The sequence below is a fragment of the Phaseolus vulgaris genome, chromosome 9, assembly GCF_000499845.2.
Source record: "Phaseolus vulgaris cultivar G19833 chromosome 9, P. vulgaris v2.0, whole genome shotgun sequence".
NCBI lineage: Eukaryota > Viridiplantae > Streptophyta > Magnoliopsida > Fabales > Fabaceae > Phaseolus > Phaseolus vulgaris.
In genome coordinates, this window is record NC_023751.2 from 10,936,910 (window position 1) to 10,952,156 (window position 15,247).

Consider the following 15,247-nt stretch of genomic DNA (forward strand, 5'->3'; position numbering starts at 1 on the left):
ATGTCTCCACCATCAATTTTGTCGTAGGGATGGTGGAAAGCACCTCGTTCTCCTCTGCTGTCAGCTCTGTTTGCAAATGGGCCGCTATTTCCAAGCCGGCCGTTAACAAAGACGGTTCAGCAACCGTTTGAGAGGGCCCCGGTCGGCCTTCTTAGTTTCCCTTAGGGGGTCGACCCCTTTTCTTCGCTGCGGCCGCGGCCGTGGTCCCCGCAGCAGGCACCACTGAGGTCGGTCGGGCGGCTAACGCCCCACTCGTTTCAAGATAACCCGCTTGTCGGTTCCTCTGTTGGCGCAAGTTGTTCATATACTCATTCAGGGATGTGTCCGTCCGTGTCATGATTTCTGCAAAACACACAAGAATTCAACACTATTAATGAAGTTATTCAATCACAACAAATTTGCAATCACATACCAATAAAATCCGCCCAGGGATCGGACGACGCATATAATGCAATTATTTCCCTTGTCGACAACTTATGAGGGAGCTGGTCGAATATCGCCATTACAGCCTTACCCAGCACCGACACGGCCGTACGGGAATTAGGATTAAGGGCAACGGGATTCTGCGTCCAATGAAATGGAAACCTAGTTCCACCCTCAGCATTGTAAAAGTATTCCCGGCCGTCCGGCTCCACGAATATCTTAAAATACCGTTCCTTGAAATTCTTATAAGATGTGGTAAACGCCGCAAAGCGCACACTCCCCGGGCGGCTCACCAAGGAAACCCAGCTTACCGGACTAACCGAATATGTGCTATAATAAAACAAAAACACCTCTGCCATGGGTGTCAACTCAAAAAGTTGACACACCATTCGGAAGGCTTGTAAACATGCCCACGAATTCGGATGAAGCTGTGTCGGAGCTAGGTTAAGGATCCGTAGCACGTCCGTAGTGAAATCGTCGAACGACAGGGTCACTCTCAAATCAGTAAATAATGTGGTATAAACATAGAAAAAATCTACCGGCGCATTCTCCCTCCCATGACAAATCCGGTCGGTATACCCACATATTTCGGCTATTAGAATATCCGAGGGTAAACCCGACAGCACAACCGGTGCCCTCGCTATCACCTTATCTAGGTCGTCCGGTTTTCTAAGAATGGTAGGGAGGTTCCTAACACTAACATCCACCCAGTCATACGTTGAACCCCTCGACCCACTTGTACTTTCACCACTCCTGGACGAAGAGCCCTCACTCCCAGACGACTCTATACTCACTATTCTATTTGAGGAGAGTTGAGACGACATAACTAACCTCAACGTGTAGAAACAAACAGCCGGTCGGCACCTACAGCTCGTTCAGCAACACACGCTCGCAATATAGACTCAGCACTCGAAGCGACTCGGATGCCGAATTCACAAAAACGTGAAATTAACCCAAATGTGAACGCTATTTATAGCATTCCTCCCCCTCCCTCAACCGTTAGATGCACGTTCATCCTACGGCCTCAGCCAGTCGGAAGTCGAACCGTCACTTGATCTCCATCGTCAGATCTATCTCTGTCCCCTTCGACCAAAAGCAAACATCTCGTCATTTCATTACATTTAATGCCTGACACCTCGAAAGGCACAACAATCATTACGACTCTTCGGCTTTTATTCACCTCGAGTCTGGGGGGCAAGTGTACCGTTAGACACCGGACGGACGTGGCCGACCGACCGAATGCATAATAAATGCAAGGGCATTTATGTAACAAGCCAAAGTGGTTAAGATACACTTCCGAAAAATAAGGAGAACACGCTTAGAGAAGATATGTTCCCCGGGTATTCCGGAGCACGACTGGCAAGACCTATCCATAACCACCCTGAGCCCAAGGGATAGAAAGCCTATTAGGCAATCCTATAAATACTGTGCTCAAGCCAGAGAAAGGTACGTTTTTCATCCACTTACTGAATCACACTTAGAATCTCTTACTTACTTGAGCGTCAGAGTGCCTTCGCAGGTACCCTCCCCCGCCCGACCGAAGGAGACACCAAGAAGGAGCGACCGACCGAAGGAGAAGAAGATCGACACGTCAGCAATTATACTACATCAACCGACCGTGTCTGGACCCCATCTCTCCATTCAGGTACATTATTAATATATTAATCACTTATTAGTCTATAATTTTTTTAATGAACATGTTAATCACTTATTAGATTTTGCTTGAACAACCCATGTATTTAAACGATATGGACTCAATAACCAATCAACTTAAAATCATCGTTTCTCAAATACTTTTAACCTAGCAAAAATTTCTTCCTTATTACTTCTAGATTGAACAAGAAAATTATTCCTAAACTTTGAACAACAGATATATTTCTAGATCTCCACATTATAAAAATGTGATTAATGTACTATCAAGTTTCTTATGACCTTTAGATTAACAATCATTAGATTGTATATAATGATTATTAACTCTCACTACTTTGAGAGAAGTATGTCCTTAGCCAACTAGTTTCATATAGTCTCTTACAGCAACCCAAAACAACATGGTAAGTGTTAAGAAACTCAATCTTACTTGAGTAACATTTATTTATTAACATTCACCCCAAAATGTTAAGAAGAAAGAGATTAAATCACTATCAGGAATGAATACACGTACTATAATTCACTTATGATCAATTTATACTAATGTGTTATTTATCAACTCTTTAGAACTTCAATCTAACAATAATTTCTCAATAAAAAATTCTTGTATGGTTTATTTGAATAAAAGAAAAAAAATGATATAAAATAAATCATAAAATATTTTTAAGAAACTTGGATAGAAAAATATTTTTAAAATATAAATTAGAGTTAAAATAAATTATAAATTAAAATTAAAAATATTATTAAATGTAATAAATAAAAAATAATATTTTAAAAAAATTATTTTATAAATTTATCAACATTTGTTTAATATTTTTATTTTGATTATTTATTTAACTATAATTATTAGTAAAATATTAACATATTATATATATATAAAGTAAGTTTTTTCTTTTTCTTCTTTTAATATTAGTTATTTTTTATTTTACATACTAATTTTTTTCATTTATTTTCTTCCTTTTAAAGTGTATATATATATAGCTAGAGAGATATTAGTTTTCGTCTTTAGATTTAAAAAGCTGTTAAAGTCAAAGAGAACAAATTTAAAAATTTAAAAATGTTAGAGTTAACTATGAAATAAATGTGTAGATTTTATCTGTAACATTATATTTATTTTATTTCAAATTTAATATTAAAATATTACTTGATCTTACAATAATAATATAATTTTTTTCTCAAGTTTACAAACAGCTGTGAGAAAATGATATATGATAAATATATTACCATTATAGGATTTCGAACCATAAATCAAGAACACATCTCACTTATCATAGGTTTTCTTAACATAGTTTATGTTAATTTGAAGAAAGGAGTTAAATGTTACAATTTTTTTCTAAGGAAAGTACAAATAAAAAAACTTTAAATATAATTAGACCATGTTAACATTAACTTAAAATTAACAGATAAAAATAGACCACTAATAAATATATTGATTTTGTCTAGTTCACTATATTTTTATATTATTTTTTAATAATATTTTTTTTTCAGGAACACCTATCTTTTTTTTTTGTAGTAGCACTAGCCCAAATTTTGGAGTTTTGTTACCACGTTAACAAACTTTATTTTTTGTTTTATTTTACTGTACCTACTATATTTTACTTTTTTATTCCCTGACCAAATTACTATTGCACATGTTCTAATTTATCTGTATAAAAACAAAACTTAGCATACATTTTATTACTAATTATATTATTTCATACTTTTTTACCCTTCATATTTGTAGATTTTATAAAATAAATTCTTTAGTTTTCACATATTTTTCAGATCCAATTAAATTTTTTAGAAAATTGAGAATGTGTAAAAGAACTATAAAAGCTAAAAAATTTCATCATATATAATTTTTAATTTTATTTATAACACAATTTTACATCAATTAAAAGATAAGAATATTTCATAATATATAATATGAATAAAAACTTTACTTTATAAAATCAATTATATAAACTTAAATTAGGTTTATAATTATTTTTTAATAAAATATTAAAAGTATTTAAATTTTATTATAACAAAAATTTGTTAATTTTATTAATAGGTGGTATTAATTGTGAAATTGAAATTTGTTTACCTAACATATAAATGAAGACACGCTATAAATCCATTGACCATTCTCTGTCTAGACACGTACCTCTCTAGCTCAATCTCCGAAGCGCGTCGGTGCCTTTTTTTGTTTAATTAAAAACAAAAATAGGAGTATGGAAGTTTCTGGACTCATTGGATGGGCCCCCAAAACGGAAACATGCCATGAGGTATGCATACCACATTCATTGAATCAATATTTATACCTCCTATTAAACTATAATATTTAAATTTAATTGTGTTACTGTGATAAAAAAAAAATATATGTATTTTCATTCGTGCACATATATATTCTGAACAACACTTGTTAAAAAGAAGTCATTGTGAAGAAAGTCAAGAAGCAGTTAAAGAAACCTGTTTTTTTTATATATATATTATTAACACATAAACTTAATTTGGGATACATAAAATAAATTTGAAACTGGAGAAAACTGCGAGTGCATGAAAGCAAAATTGGTGAGGCATTTTTGTTGTTGTGTCTGTCTCCCACTTTATTCCCATTTTCTTGGGGTGAGAGATATTATAATGTGGCATTTTACTATTTCCATAAATGCAGTTGATTTGAAGAACCATGAAACTGATTTGTGTGGAGACAGAGAGCATAAGGGATTTTATGATCTCTCCACTACAATCGCTTTTTTGATACTTTATTACTTGCGTTGCGTTACTTTGTCTTACACTACATTGCACCTTTAGAATCTTTTCTTTGTTCAGTGAGGAAATTATGCCCTGAGATTACGCTTGTTTGGTTTGTGAATGCGTAATCAATGGCTTATAAAATCAAAGTAAATTAGGTTAAACAAGATTTTTTCTTCAAAATTGAAACTTTTGCTAAAGATGTCAATTTCTGTACGAATTAGTTTTAAAGTAACAAAAAGTTATTTAGCCTCATTAAATTTAATGAATACTGAACATGATAATGTCATAAAATGGTATTTTTTCGGGTGCGAAAAGGAAAGCTAACGGAGTCATGGTCAGAATTAGAAGGCAACCACGCCGCAAATTGCGCCTTTCATTTTTCTACTTTTTTTGGAAACTCGATATCACCAAATAAATATATAGAGATATTAATAATTATGGCAATGTGAATAAATTCACGTTATTGTTTAATTATAATTAATATAACCTTTAATTTAATTATTGTAAAATTAACAAATCTATTACCTAGTTGGTTGTGATTTTTTTATCCGTAAAAAATGCAATGTGATATTAAAGAGTTTACTATGGTTATGTATATTAGTCAAGATGTCCAGCTCAATTAGTTAAACAATGTTTCATTGCCAAATTGAACAAATTGAGTACATTTGATAACAAAAAATATATCCATAAATCTAAAATGAAATTCATTTGATAAAAAATAATTTTGAAGTCAATTAATTAAATTTTAATATTTGTATCATGAAAATAAGTAACCTTACATTAGTTAATAAAGCTTCATAATAAATATATAAACAGATACACGTAAAAAGTGACAAACCAATAAAATTGTTTAATAAATATTAAATAGTAGTTTATATTTTGTAGAAAACCTTAAAATCTTAACACGTGAAAAAAAAATAAAAACTAATTACTTATTTTTTAATTTTAAAAAAGTATTCACTTGCAAGCACTATTTTAATCCTATTTAGCTTTTATATTTATAATTTAAAACCCACACTGTCTACACTTATAAATTTTTTTTAAAAAATGTGTATAAAGAATATTTTTTTTTAAGTATAAGTAAAAAATGTGTATAAAGAATACAATTGATTTAACTCTGAGTAATTTAATAAATAAAAAATGTCACAGGACAAATAATTTTAACCACACATTTTGTCCTTTTTCAACGGTTGTGGTCATGGGTCATCTGACCTACATGCAAATTATAGACCCACAGTGACGCTGACACGTGAGGTTTGTGGTGCTTCTCCTTCCACTTCCACTCTTCACTGGGCCCACTTCTTCTTCTTTCTCGTCTTGTTCGACTTCAACCACCACGTTACCACGATTCCCCTGTGCTTTTATGGCATTTCAATCCCCATTCGGTGATCGACACTTTTTATAAATAACAAAATCATACTAACTATTTACATTTTTAATAATTTTCCTACCTTGCCCTACAATCAAGGACAGAATCTACGCATTTAAAATCCCATATCGAGAAGGCAGGGAAAAGCGAAGTGCCAAGCGACACAGTGAGCGAGGTTGAGATAATGGCGGTGATGCGTCGGTTGCTTTTGGTTTTCTTTGTTCTGTGTGTGGCAGTGGAGCAGAGTAAGGTGCTGAAGGTAGAAGCAGACGATGGTGGTGCGTTTGTGAAAACAAGAGGAGTGCAGCTTATACTGAATGGAAGCCCCTACTATGCCAATGGCTTCAATGCCTATTGGCTTATGTACATTGCCTCTGATCCTTCTCAGAGAAACAAAGTATCCTCAGCCTTTCAACAGGCTTCAAATCATGGACTCAACATAGCCAGAACTTGGGCTTTCAGTGATGGTGGCTATAACCCCTTACAGTACTCTCCTGGATCCTACAACGAACAAGTCTTCCAGGTTAGTCTCTCACTTTTTCAATTTCACCACAACGGATTATTAATCAAATTTAGTGATGGCAAACTACTATATTTCGTGAGTTTTAGGGTTTTTTTTTCTTCTTGAAGTACATATAAATTCATTTGTTATTAATTTCAAATTTTCTAATAGTATCAAACAAGACTTCGTCCGATGTTTCCCATTTGTTAACTCTTTTTCTTGGATTGAAAATAAAAGGGATTGGATTTTGCAATAGCCGAAGCAAGAAAATACGGGATGAAGCTGGTTCTGAGTTTGGTGAATAACTATGAGAACATGGGTGGCAAGAAACAATATGTAGAATGGGCAAGGAGTCAGGGACAGTCCATAAGTTCTGAAGATGACTTTTTCACAAATCCTGTGGCTAAGGGATTCTACAAAAACCACATCAAGGTAAATGGTCTTTTTTGTTTTCCCTATTTTCATCAGTGTTATCCTTGTTGATGGAACAAGCTTCACCGAGATAGAAAGTAACTATTCTGAGAATAATTTGTCATATACAAGGAAACGAATTCAAATAATTCTTATTACAAAGTTATATAAAAGATTAGGACATTACTTACGACTTAAGAAAATATTGCTTATTTTACTCAACTTAAATTCCTAAGAATTAATGTATTAGAAGAGGGAGTAAATCAATCCGCAAAGAAGAAAGAAAAGATAGTGAAAGACAAATTGTTCTCAACGACATGTTCTCCTAAAGATTCTATATTTAATTTCAACCGCATATTGGTCCACAGAATCTAATTCTATTGATTTTGTTGTAAATTTTTTAATGGGTTTAATTCATAACAATAAAAAAATCTTACCAAGGATTCATGTTCTCAAGTTACACCATTACCTAAAAAGTCTTTCATTACCTTATTTTATAATTTAAAGAAATGTTTATAAATGAAACCTTTAAATTTTCTTGTTTGTGTTCGAAAGTGAATGTTATTTTTAATATCAATTATTCCTTAAATTGTGCTTAACGTGTAGAATGAATGACTTGTATAATATAATTGGTACTAGTGAAAAAAAGAGATGTAACACTGGGTTTTTTTATGTGTTTAATAGGCTGTACTTACAAGACGTAATAGCATCACTGGAATTGCATACAAAGACGACCCAACTATAATGGCTTGGGAACTTATGAATGAGATTAGGTGCCCTTCTGATCAATCAGGAAAAACTGTTCAGGTGAATGCATAATTCCGTTTTGCAGCTCTATTTAGTATTTATTAATTGCTCAATTCCGTTTTACAACTCTATAAATGCATGATTCCGTCTGGTGAAGTTCTTGAATATTGATTGCGTATTAATAGAGTTAATTAATTTGGTACTCTCTTTTTTATGATGATTATTAATTTCATTTCGTTTTTTTTTGTAGTTTGAGTCATTGTCCACAAACAATCTGCAATTACAGATTATCTGTGTACACGTGTATTACTTGAATAGTTGTAATTTTACATATCATTACTTGGAAATATGTAATTTATTATTTTAGTTATAAGTTAATGAAATTAAATCTTTAAATAAATGACTTAAACTTGAATATAATTTTTTTACTTGCTAAATTTGAACTTCAAGAAAATCTACTTAGTTACCCCTTATACATAAGTAGTTAAAACTAAGAGGAACTGATAGCTTTCTTCCAATTTATCTTTTTCTAAGCAAATTTACCCTTTTGAACAAGTGAACTCAACTTTGTGAGTCTTGTTGACGACAGACTAATTTTGATTATGAAAACGCTCAAAATTTTATTTTAAACATTGGAAGATATAAATTAAGATAATATTTCCCTTTTGACAGGCTTGGATTTCTGAGATGGCATCTTACCTGAAATCCATAGATGGAAACCACTTGCTGGAAGCAGGTTTGGAGGGTTTCTACGGCCAGTCAAAGCCTCAGTCCAACCCAAACTTCAATGTTGGAACCGATTTCATTGCAAACAACCAAATCCCTGGCATTGATTTCGCAACAGTGCACTCTTACCCTGACCAATGGTTAGACTTTTTATTTCAATTTCTTACCGTTCACAAAATCTGAACATGATGCCACTGAAATAATATTAATGTGTGCATTTAAAAAGTAAAATAGTAAGAGTGAAAAATATATACTTTCCAATAAAAGATTCATCTAATGATAGCTCTTTTGAGAAGATTTCAATCAACAAAATTGCTATACGACAAATTCTGATTAGTTGTGTACAAGATTTTAATTTTCATGATAAAACTGAATGAGTTGTGTTTACTTTGCACGACCAGGCTATCGAGTTCAGGTTATGAAGAGCAAATCTCATTCCTAGGGCGGTGGGTGGATGAGCACATCCAAGATGCACAGAACACTCTTCACAAACCAGTTCTCTTTGCGGAGTTCGGGATTTCCACAAAAAGCTTCGGTGGCAACTCATCGCCAAGGGATCGGTTATTCAACACGGTATATTCAGCAATATACTCATCCGCAAGTAGCGGTGGTGCTGCTGTTGGTGGCTTGTTTTGGCAGCTTCTAGCTCAAGGAATGGATTATTTTCGAGATGGTTACGAGGTGGTCTTAGATGAAAGCCCGTCGACGGCTAGTTTGATCGCTCAAGAGTCTCAAAAGCTAAACCACATTCGAAAGATGTACGTCAGACTCAGAAACATTGAGAAGTGGAATAGAGCTAAGGAAATTAGAGGCTCCCAATGGCATGTTGGTGCTAACGATGGAAACTAAGTTATAAGTCCTAACTACCAATATATATATATAGAGAGAGCGAGAGACAGAGTTAGCAACTTTGTAACTTATTTGTGTGAGGATCGATCCTCAGAATGGAGTGTCTTACAAATGTTATAGGCATGACTATCATTTATTGAGATATATGGAAAGAAACTTTGTAATGTACAAGCAAGCGTTTCATCAAAGCGAGTGAATGTGTTTATGTCTAGACTATTATTACAAAGTGGCCTGCTGGATGATTTGAAGTGCTTCATATTACTGTTCCATCTTTAATTGTTGCATTTTTCAGTGTAATCGTGATGCCAGACCTGATGTAGAATCCTTCCTTGGCCCTATCAGCTTCTTGAACACCCTGAGAAATCCAATGGATTTAAATCAGTCTACACAATAATATTTATGTCTTTAGCAGAAGTTTCTGAAATAAACGTTTGGAAACACTACTCACATCTGCATTTGCGATTATCACATTTCTTCCTATCTTGGCATTCTTGTCGATTATGCAATTCCTTAAAAAATGTCGGCGTATGAAATCAGCAGAAATCAAGAATGGATGGTTCCCAATAATTTTATATATTATGACATGTAAATTGGTAAGTATGGTTTGGATGTTGTAAAATACAGATAAGAGGAAATTCTTCAAAAGACTCAATCAATCACACACCTGATTTTGGTATTTTCCCCAACACCAATTGGAACCTTTCCTTCTGCCAGTAAAGATGCAATTTCAGACTCAGTCTGATAGTAGTCAGCACCCATCATCATGGTATCCTGGATAACAAAATCCAAGAAGGCATAAAGCATATATCAGTGATGGTCCAAAATAGAAGATAAAAAAGGTGTCAACTCAAGGAGGTGGAATTATGTCAGGGATGCAATAAATACAGATTATTGTTTACCTGAAGCTCCACACCAGACTCTAAACGTGAGCGTACTCCCACAATAGAGTGCTGAACGCTACAGTTCCTCATGAAGCAACCGTGAGAAATAATTGCATCCACTATCTGTGAAACCAACCCGTCACGCAAAGAGTAAATCAACGACATAAACCAATCAAGAGTCATGTTCAGCAGATTCCAATTTCATAAAACAACTTAGTAATTTGACTGTCATACCTTGCATTTTTCTACTTTAGTGGGTGGAAGGAATCTTGGGGAAGTGAAGAAAGGTGTCTTTGGATCATAAAATTCAAATTTAGGAGGCTGCAAGGAACACCATAAATAAGTGATTATTGGATTACAAACACTTTCCCTTTTTAATGAAAACTTATTCAATAGTAAAAATCACATTTTATCAAAACTATATTCAAATCTTCTACTTTCACCAAAACTCTAAAGAATAAACAATCAAGGCTTCTAATTTGTGAAAGGATCCCAAATTCTGCAGCAAATTATGATACTTTTTCTCATCAGAATGATTTTTGTTGTTCTAAAATTAAAATATGACCACTTTCATCTGTAGAGTTTATACTTCTTACCATGCAAAACCATCCAAATTGGCTGAATACCAAAAATAGTTTACTAGAGTGCTGTTAGAAATAACCAAAATTAAAAGAAGACTAAAGTACACTTGAGTCCCTCATCTTATTTTTTGGTTTCAGCTTGGTCCTACGAAGTGAAACTTCTTAAACTTAAAAGAGTCCAAACTAAAAATAAAAAAAAGAGACGAGAGACCAAAAGCCTTTAAGAAAATTATGGGGTATTTAAAGCAACCTGTTCTGTTAGGGCGAGGTTTGCATCAAAAAAGGACTTTATAGTTCCAATATCTTCCCAGTAGTCATTGAACAAATATGCCTGAGATGCAAAAGGAAAGAGAAAATTTACTGGTTACTGCTAAACCAAAAGATTTTTAAAAAGAACAACAACTAGAAATTCCCTCTCACCTGAACATGGTGCTCGCTCACAGCAGATGGGATAATTTCAGATCCAAAGTCATTGCATGAAGAATATTGCCATCTTAATAGTTGCAGCAGGGTTTCAGTTCTAAACACGTAGACACCCATGGATGCAATATAAGGATGTTTTTCTGCTTCTTGTGGTGATAACCCTAGAAGAGTGGTGTCAACACGCTGCAGTCATTGAAAATTTGTTAGCTAGACGATAACTAAATCAAAATGTCAATTATTCAAGTAAAATGAATGTATTTCAGACTTCGGACTCAAGATACTATCAGTATACCATTGCCTTCAGATCTGATCCCTTAGGTTTTTCTGCAAACTGTACAATTCGTCCGGTTTTATCAATTTTCATCAGTCCATAGTCTGATGCGCGGCTACAAGACAATTAACGCTGATCAACTCCAAACACAATTCAAGATAAAACAAAAAACGACATCATTTTCAATGAATGTTTAGCTCTTGCCAATAAGGTGGAGTGCCTTTATTGTAAGAAATCAAATCATGCAGATTTCACGTAGAGATACCTGTCATCCATGGGTACACATGAAACTGTGATATCAGCATTGGTGTCAACGTGTCTCTGCAATGATAGTCCCCATCAAAATCAATATTAGTTTCAGAAAACTAGAAATGTTATCAGTTGTAATGTTAGTTAGATGAAAATTTATATCATCTATACCTGTACAAAGTCCATATAGTTCATCCGGTAAAGATGATCCCCAGAAAGTATCAATATATGCTCCACATTCTTGTTCTTGGCATCCTGCAAGATCATACAGATCCACATTCACTACTCCATATGTCAAACTAGTATTTTTAACAAATACACAACATCGAATGTTTTTACCTCAAAAACCCATATAAATTGCCTAACAGCATCAGCTGTTCCCTGGAACCATTTCTTCCCTGTCTCTCCAGGTGTCTGAGTAGCAGCCAAGACCTGTTCACATATAATTACAAATCAATTTACAAAACTTATAGCAGAAAACACTTTCCAAAAGATATTAAGGACCTTGTTTGGTTCTCTTACCACTTGCTGGTTTTAAAAACTATTTTCACAAACAATTTCATACCACCCAGCAATCAGTTTATCATCCAACATCTCGTATGTTCAGAAAATTATGGTAAAAAACAAGTGTTTAAAGAACCAAAAATACCGACACAACTGCCAGATGTTCTCTCTCTCTTTTTTTCTCGTCTTGTTCAACCTCTCCCTCAATTCAACACTCCGGTGTGTGCCTGACATTACCCTTCATTGACTATCTGAGCAACTTTATCAATTACATTTTAAAAACTAAAAACAGTTTTTGAAAATAGAAATCAAAACTTCCTTTCAAACATTTACAGTAACTCACCTCCACAAAACCGTCTCCAAAATTCATGCCATTTCCAAAGCTGTATGTGCGGGACAGGTGGCGGTTGAGAGAGAAAGAGTTAAACTGCGTCATAATGAATATTTTTCTGATGCCACTGTTGATGCAATTGCTCATGGGGATATCTATGAGTCTATAACACCCCCCAATTGGAACCTGTGAATCTCATTCGAACACATAAACTTTGCATAAAGAATTTGCAATTATAGCAACCGTAACCAACAATTCAAACTCAAAATCATATAATACCGCTGGCTTGGCTCTTCTGCCAGTGAGAGGAAAAAGGCGAGTTCCTGCACCTCCACCCAAAATTATAGAAGCCACACTTTTTGGGTTCACTTCGGTAGTCTGAAAAGTGGGTACCCCCTGATATGCCTAAAAGACCGAAACTAAATGCTTATTAAAACAATCAAACACGCCAAAGTGAATAAAAAATTTATTTTAATATATGATGTGTGTGCATTTGTTGATTTACCATGGAATCTTCGTTGATGTCTGATGTGAGAACAGCACGTGGAATTCCAGGAGGCTTAGAGTTTCTAAGATTCTTACTGGTTTGTGAAGTTTTGCATGATTGAACACTCAAAAACCTTGTGTTCCCACTTCCCCTTGTACTCTCACCCCAGAACCCACTTCTCCTGTTTCTTCCAGTTCCCTCACTAACTTTAGCTAGAATGCCACTCAGGGTTGCACAAGTTGATTCCATTGAACGACAGAAATAGAAACCTTTTTGGATTTGGTAATTGGTAGTACTTTTCTGCTCAATGAAAATGGAACTGGTGAGTCTTTTTGGGAGTGAAGAGAAGAGCTAAATCACTTTCATAAAGCACCAAACTTTTCAGACAATTTGCACCATAAGTTGAGGAATCAGAACTGGGGAGATTCAAGTGGAAAAGGGCCCCAAAAAAATCAGATCTTTTAGAGAACCCACTTTTCAAATTGAGAGGTTAGTTGAAGAAAAACGAAGGTGGGACCTGGGAGGATAGAAAGTAGAAAGTAGAGAGAAATGTGGCAATGGAGAGGGTTGATAGAAGGGGAAGAAAGTGATGAACTTGAACAGAGTGACTTTGATCGGCAACTAAGGGGCAGATTCTAATGTGAGGACTCACGAGAAACCTGCAAAGTGTTTCTGTCACTGAGTCAGCGGTGGCTGCTAGTTTATCTGACTTGCTCCCTAACACTTACACTTCCTAGTTCCCACCATTGTTACGTGTTTCTTTTCTAAACTTTCTTTATCTTGCATCAAAATCAAAAATGTAAACTCAGACTATGTTTCTTAATTCTTAATGTTGTTTCTTTAAAATGGCTTTCTATTCTGGAGTATTTGAATAACCTGATTTGGATTACTATATTAATGGCTTTTAACGTTATCCTTCAAGATTTAACCAAAATTATTTAACTTTAAAAAATATAAAAATCAAACTATAATTAAAATTTATAAGAATTAAAGTCACATATTTATGAAATTATAGGAATCAAAAATAAATTTAAGCCATTAAAGTCACATATTATCAATTATTTATAGTAAAATCACCCGTAAATTGGAAACGTTGAACTGTTTTATTAATCGACAAGAAGTAATTGTTAACTCAACTATTATTTCAAAGCAAGAGATGTGAACTTTGATTATTCCTATTATCTTAATGAAGTAAAACAATATATTTTCTTCTTCTAGACTTCTTCTCTCTCTTTTTTTTTTAATATTCTTCTTTAATACTTGTTGTTACACAAAATTTAACTTTAATGTTACACTCATTAAATATTTGCTGCTTTGGGATGAAACTATTTATGGATAAAAAATTGTTTTTATTATGAATTAAAAAATAGATTTTCCTGAACAAAGCTATGTTTATCTTCCACTGAGTTCAGGAAAAAATGTTGAAGAAAAAGAAATAAATTAATTGGGATTAATTTTGATTACTGTAAAAATTAAATAAGAATGCATAATGTGAAGATCTTTAAGGAGGTGATTGTGACCTCCTTTTTTTATTGTAATAAATCAAAACACCTCCTCCCACGTGCATGCTTATTGAAAGACTATTGTGCATCGTTATTCAAAGACTCTCGGAGAAATAACAATAATAAAATAGTTTAAATTACTTAATATTATAATAAAATATAATTTATTATTATACAATGAGAATTTATGATGAAATCCATTATAAAAAAAACTTTATTCTGATTATTCACAAATATTAGTAATATTAGTATGTAGTACAAATAGACATCTTATGATTATGTCAGTTATATAACTCAGACTAACCTAATCTCTTGTACATGGAATTACTCCTTCAATAAGTTCCTTAATCAACCTTCAGATCCAAGAATCAAATAATTAAAAAACGTTACAAACAAAATCACAGGGAATATTTTTTTTAATATTAAAAATTTCCTATTAACTAATATATGATTTTTTCATAACATATACATACAAATTTTATAACATATAAATGAGTTTAAATTTAAACTGATTTTATATAAAATTTATCATAAGAGAACATCAGAACTTAAAATTTATTATAATAATAATTTGTTTTATTTATTAAGTCACTACCGTACTACCTATATATTAGCAAAATTAAAAAAAA

The 15,247-nt window shown here is 33.4% G+C and overlaps 2 protein-coding genes across 2 annotated transcripts; one reads left to right on the plus strand and one right to left on the minus strand.

Moving 5' to 3' along the window:
- Nucleotides 1–6,010: 6,010 nt before the first annotated feature.
- Nucleotides 6,011–9,615, plus strand: LOC137822830 (mannan endo-1,4-beta-mannosidase 7-like). The gene is made up of 5 exons (XM_068627832.1): nt 6,011–6,677; nt 6,894–7,088; nt 7,752–7,874; nt 8,487–8,680; nt 8,942–9,615. Exons 1-5 carry the CDS (start codon nt 6,339–6,341, stop codon nt 9,387–9,389), a joined length of 1,299 nt encoding a protein of 432 aa, XP_068483933.1. The 5' UTR covers nt 6,011–6,338; the 3' UTR covers nt 9,390–9,615.
- Nucleotides 9,442–13,994, minus strand: LOC137822829 (glucose-1-phosphate adenylyltransferase large subunit 1-like). Its single transcript, XM_068627831.1, has 14 exons — nt 13,135–13,994; nt 12,909–13,034; nt 12,642–12,815; nt 12,134–12,226; nt 11,966–12,049; nt 11,811–11,866; nt 11,567–11,660; nt 11,272–11,457; nt 11,102–11,182; nt 10,505–10,591; nt 10,289–10,393; nt 10,054–10,160; nt 9,838–9,898; nt 9,442–9,744 (listed from the first exon to the last, which is right to left on the minus strand). Exons 1-14 carry the CDS (start codon nt 13,363–13,365, stop codon nt 9,643–9,645), a joined length of 1,587 nt encoding a protein of 528 aa, XP_068483932.1. The 5' UTR covers nt 13,366–13,994; the 3' UTR covers nt 9,442–9,642.
- Between the last annotated feature and the right edge of the window lie 1,253 nt (nt 13,995–15,247).

Bases quoted from the DNA above. Each gene is read 5' to 3' on its own strand.
- LOC137822830 (XM_068627832.1), top strand. From the start codon at position 6,339: ATGGCGGTGATGCGTCGGTTGCTTTTGGTTTTCTTTGTTCTGTGTGTG. The intron at 6,678-6,893 runs GTTAGTCTCTCA...TGAAAATAAAAG, and splicing joins ACAACGAACAAGTCTTCCAG to GGATTGGATTTTGCAATAGC. The intron at 7,875-8,486 runs GTGAATGCATAA...CCCTTTTGACAG, and splicing joins AATCAGGAAAAACTGTTCAG to GCTTGGATTTCTGAGATGGC.
- LOC137822829 (XM_068627831.1), bottom strand. From the start codon at position 13,365: ATGGAATCAACTTGTGCAACCCTGAGTGGCATTCTAGCTAAAGTTAGT. The intron at 12,227-12,641 runs GTGAGTTACTGT...ATATGTGAACAG, and splicing joins TTGGAGACGGTTTTGTGGAG to GTCTTGGCTGCTACTCAGAC. The intron at 10,394-10,504 runs GTATGACAGTCA...TTGGTTTCACAG, and splicing joins CTAAAGTAGAAAAATGCAAG to ATAGTGGATGCAATTATTTC.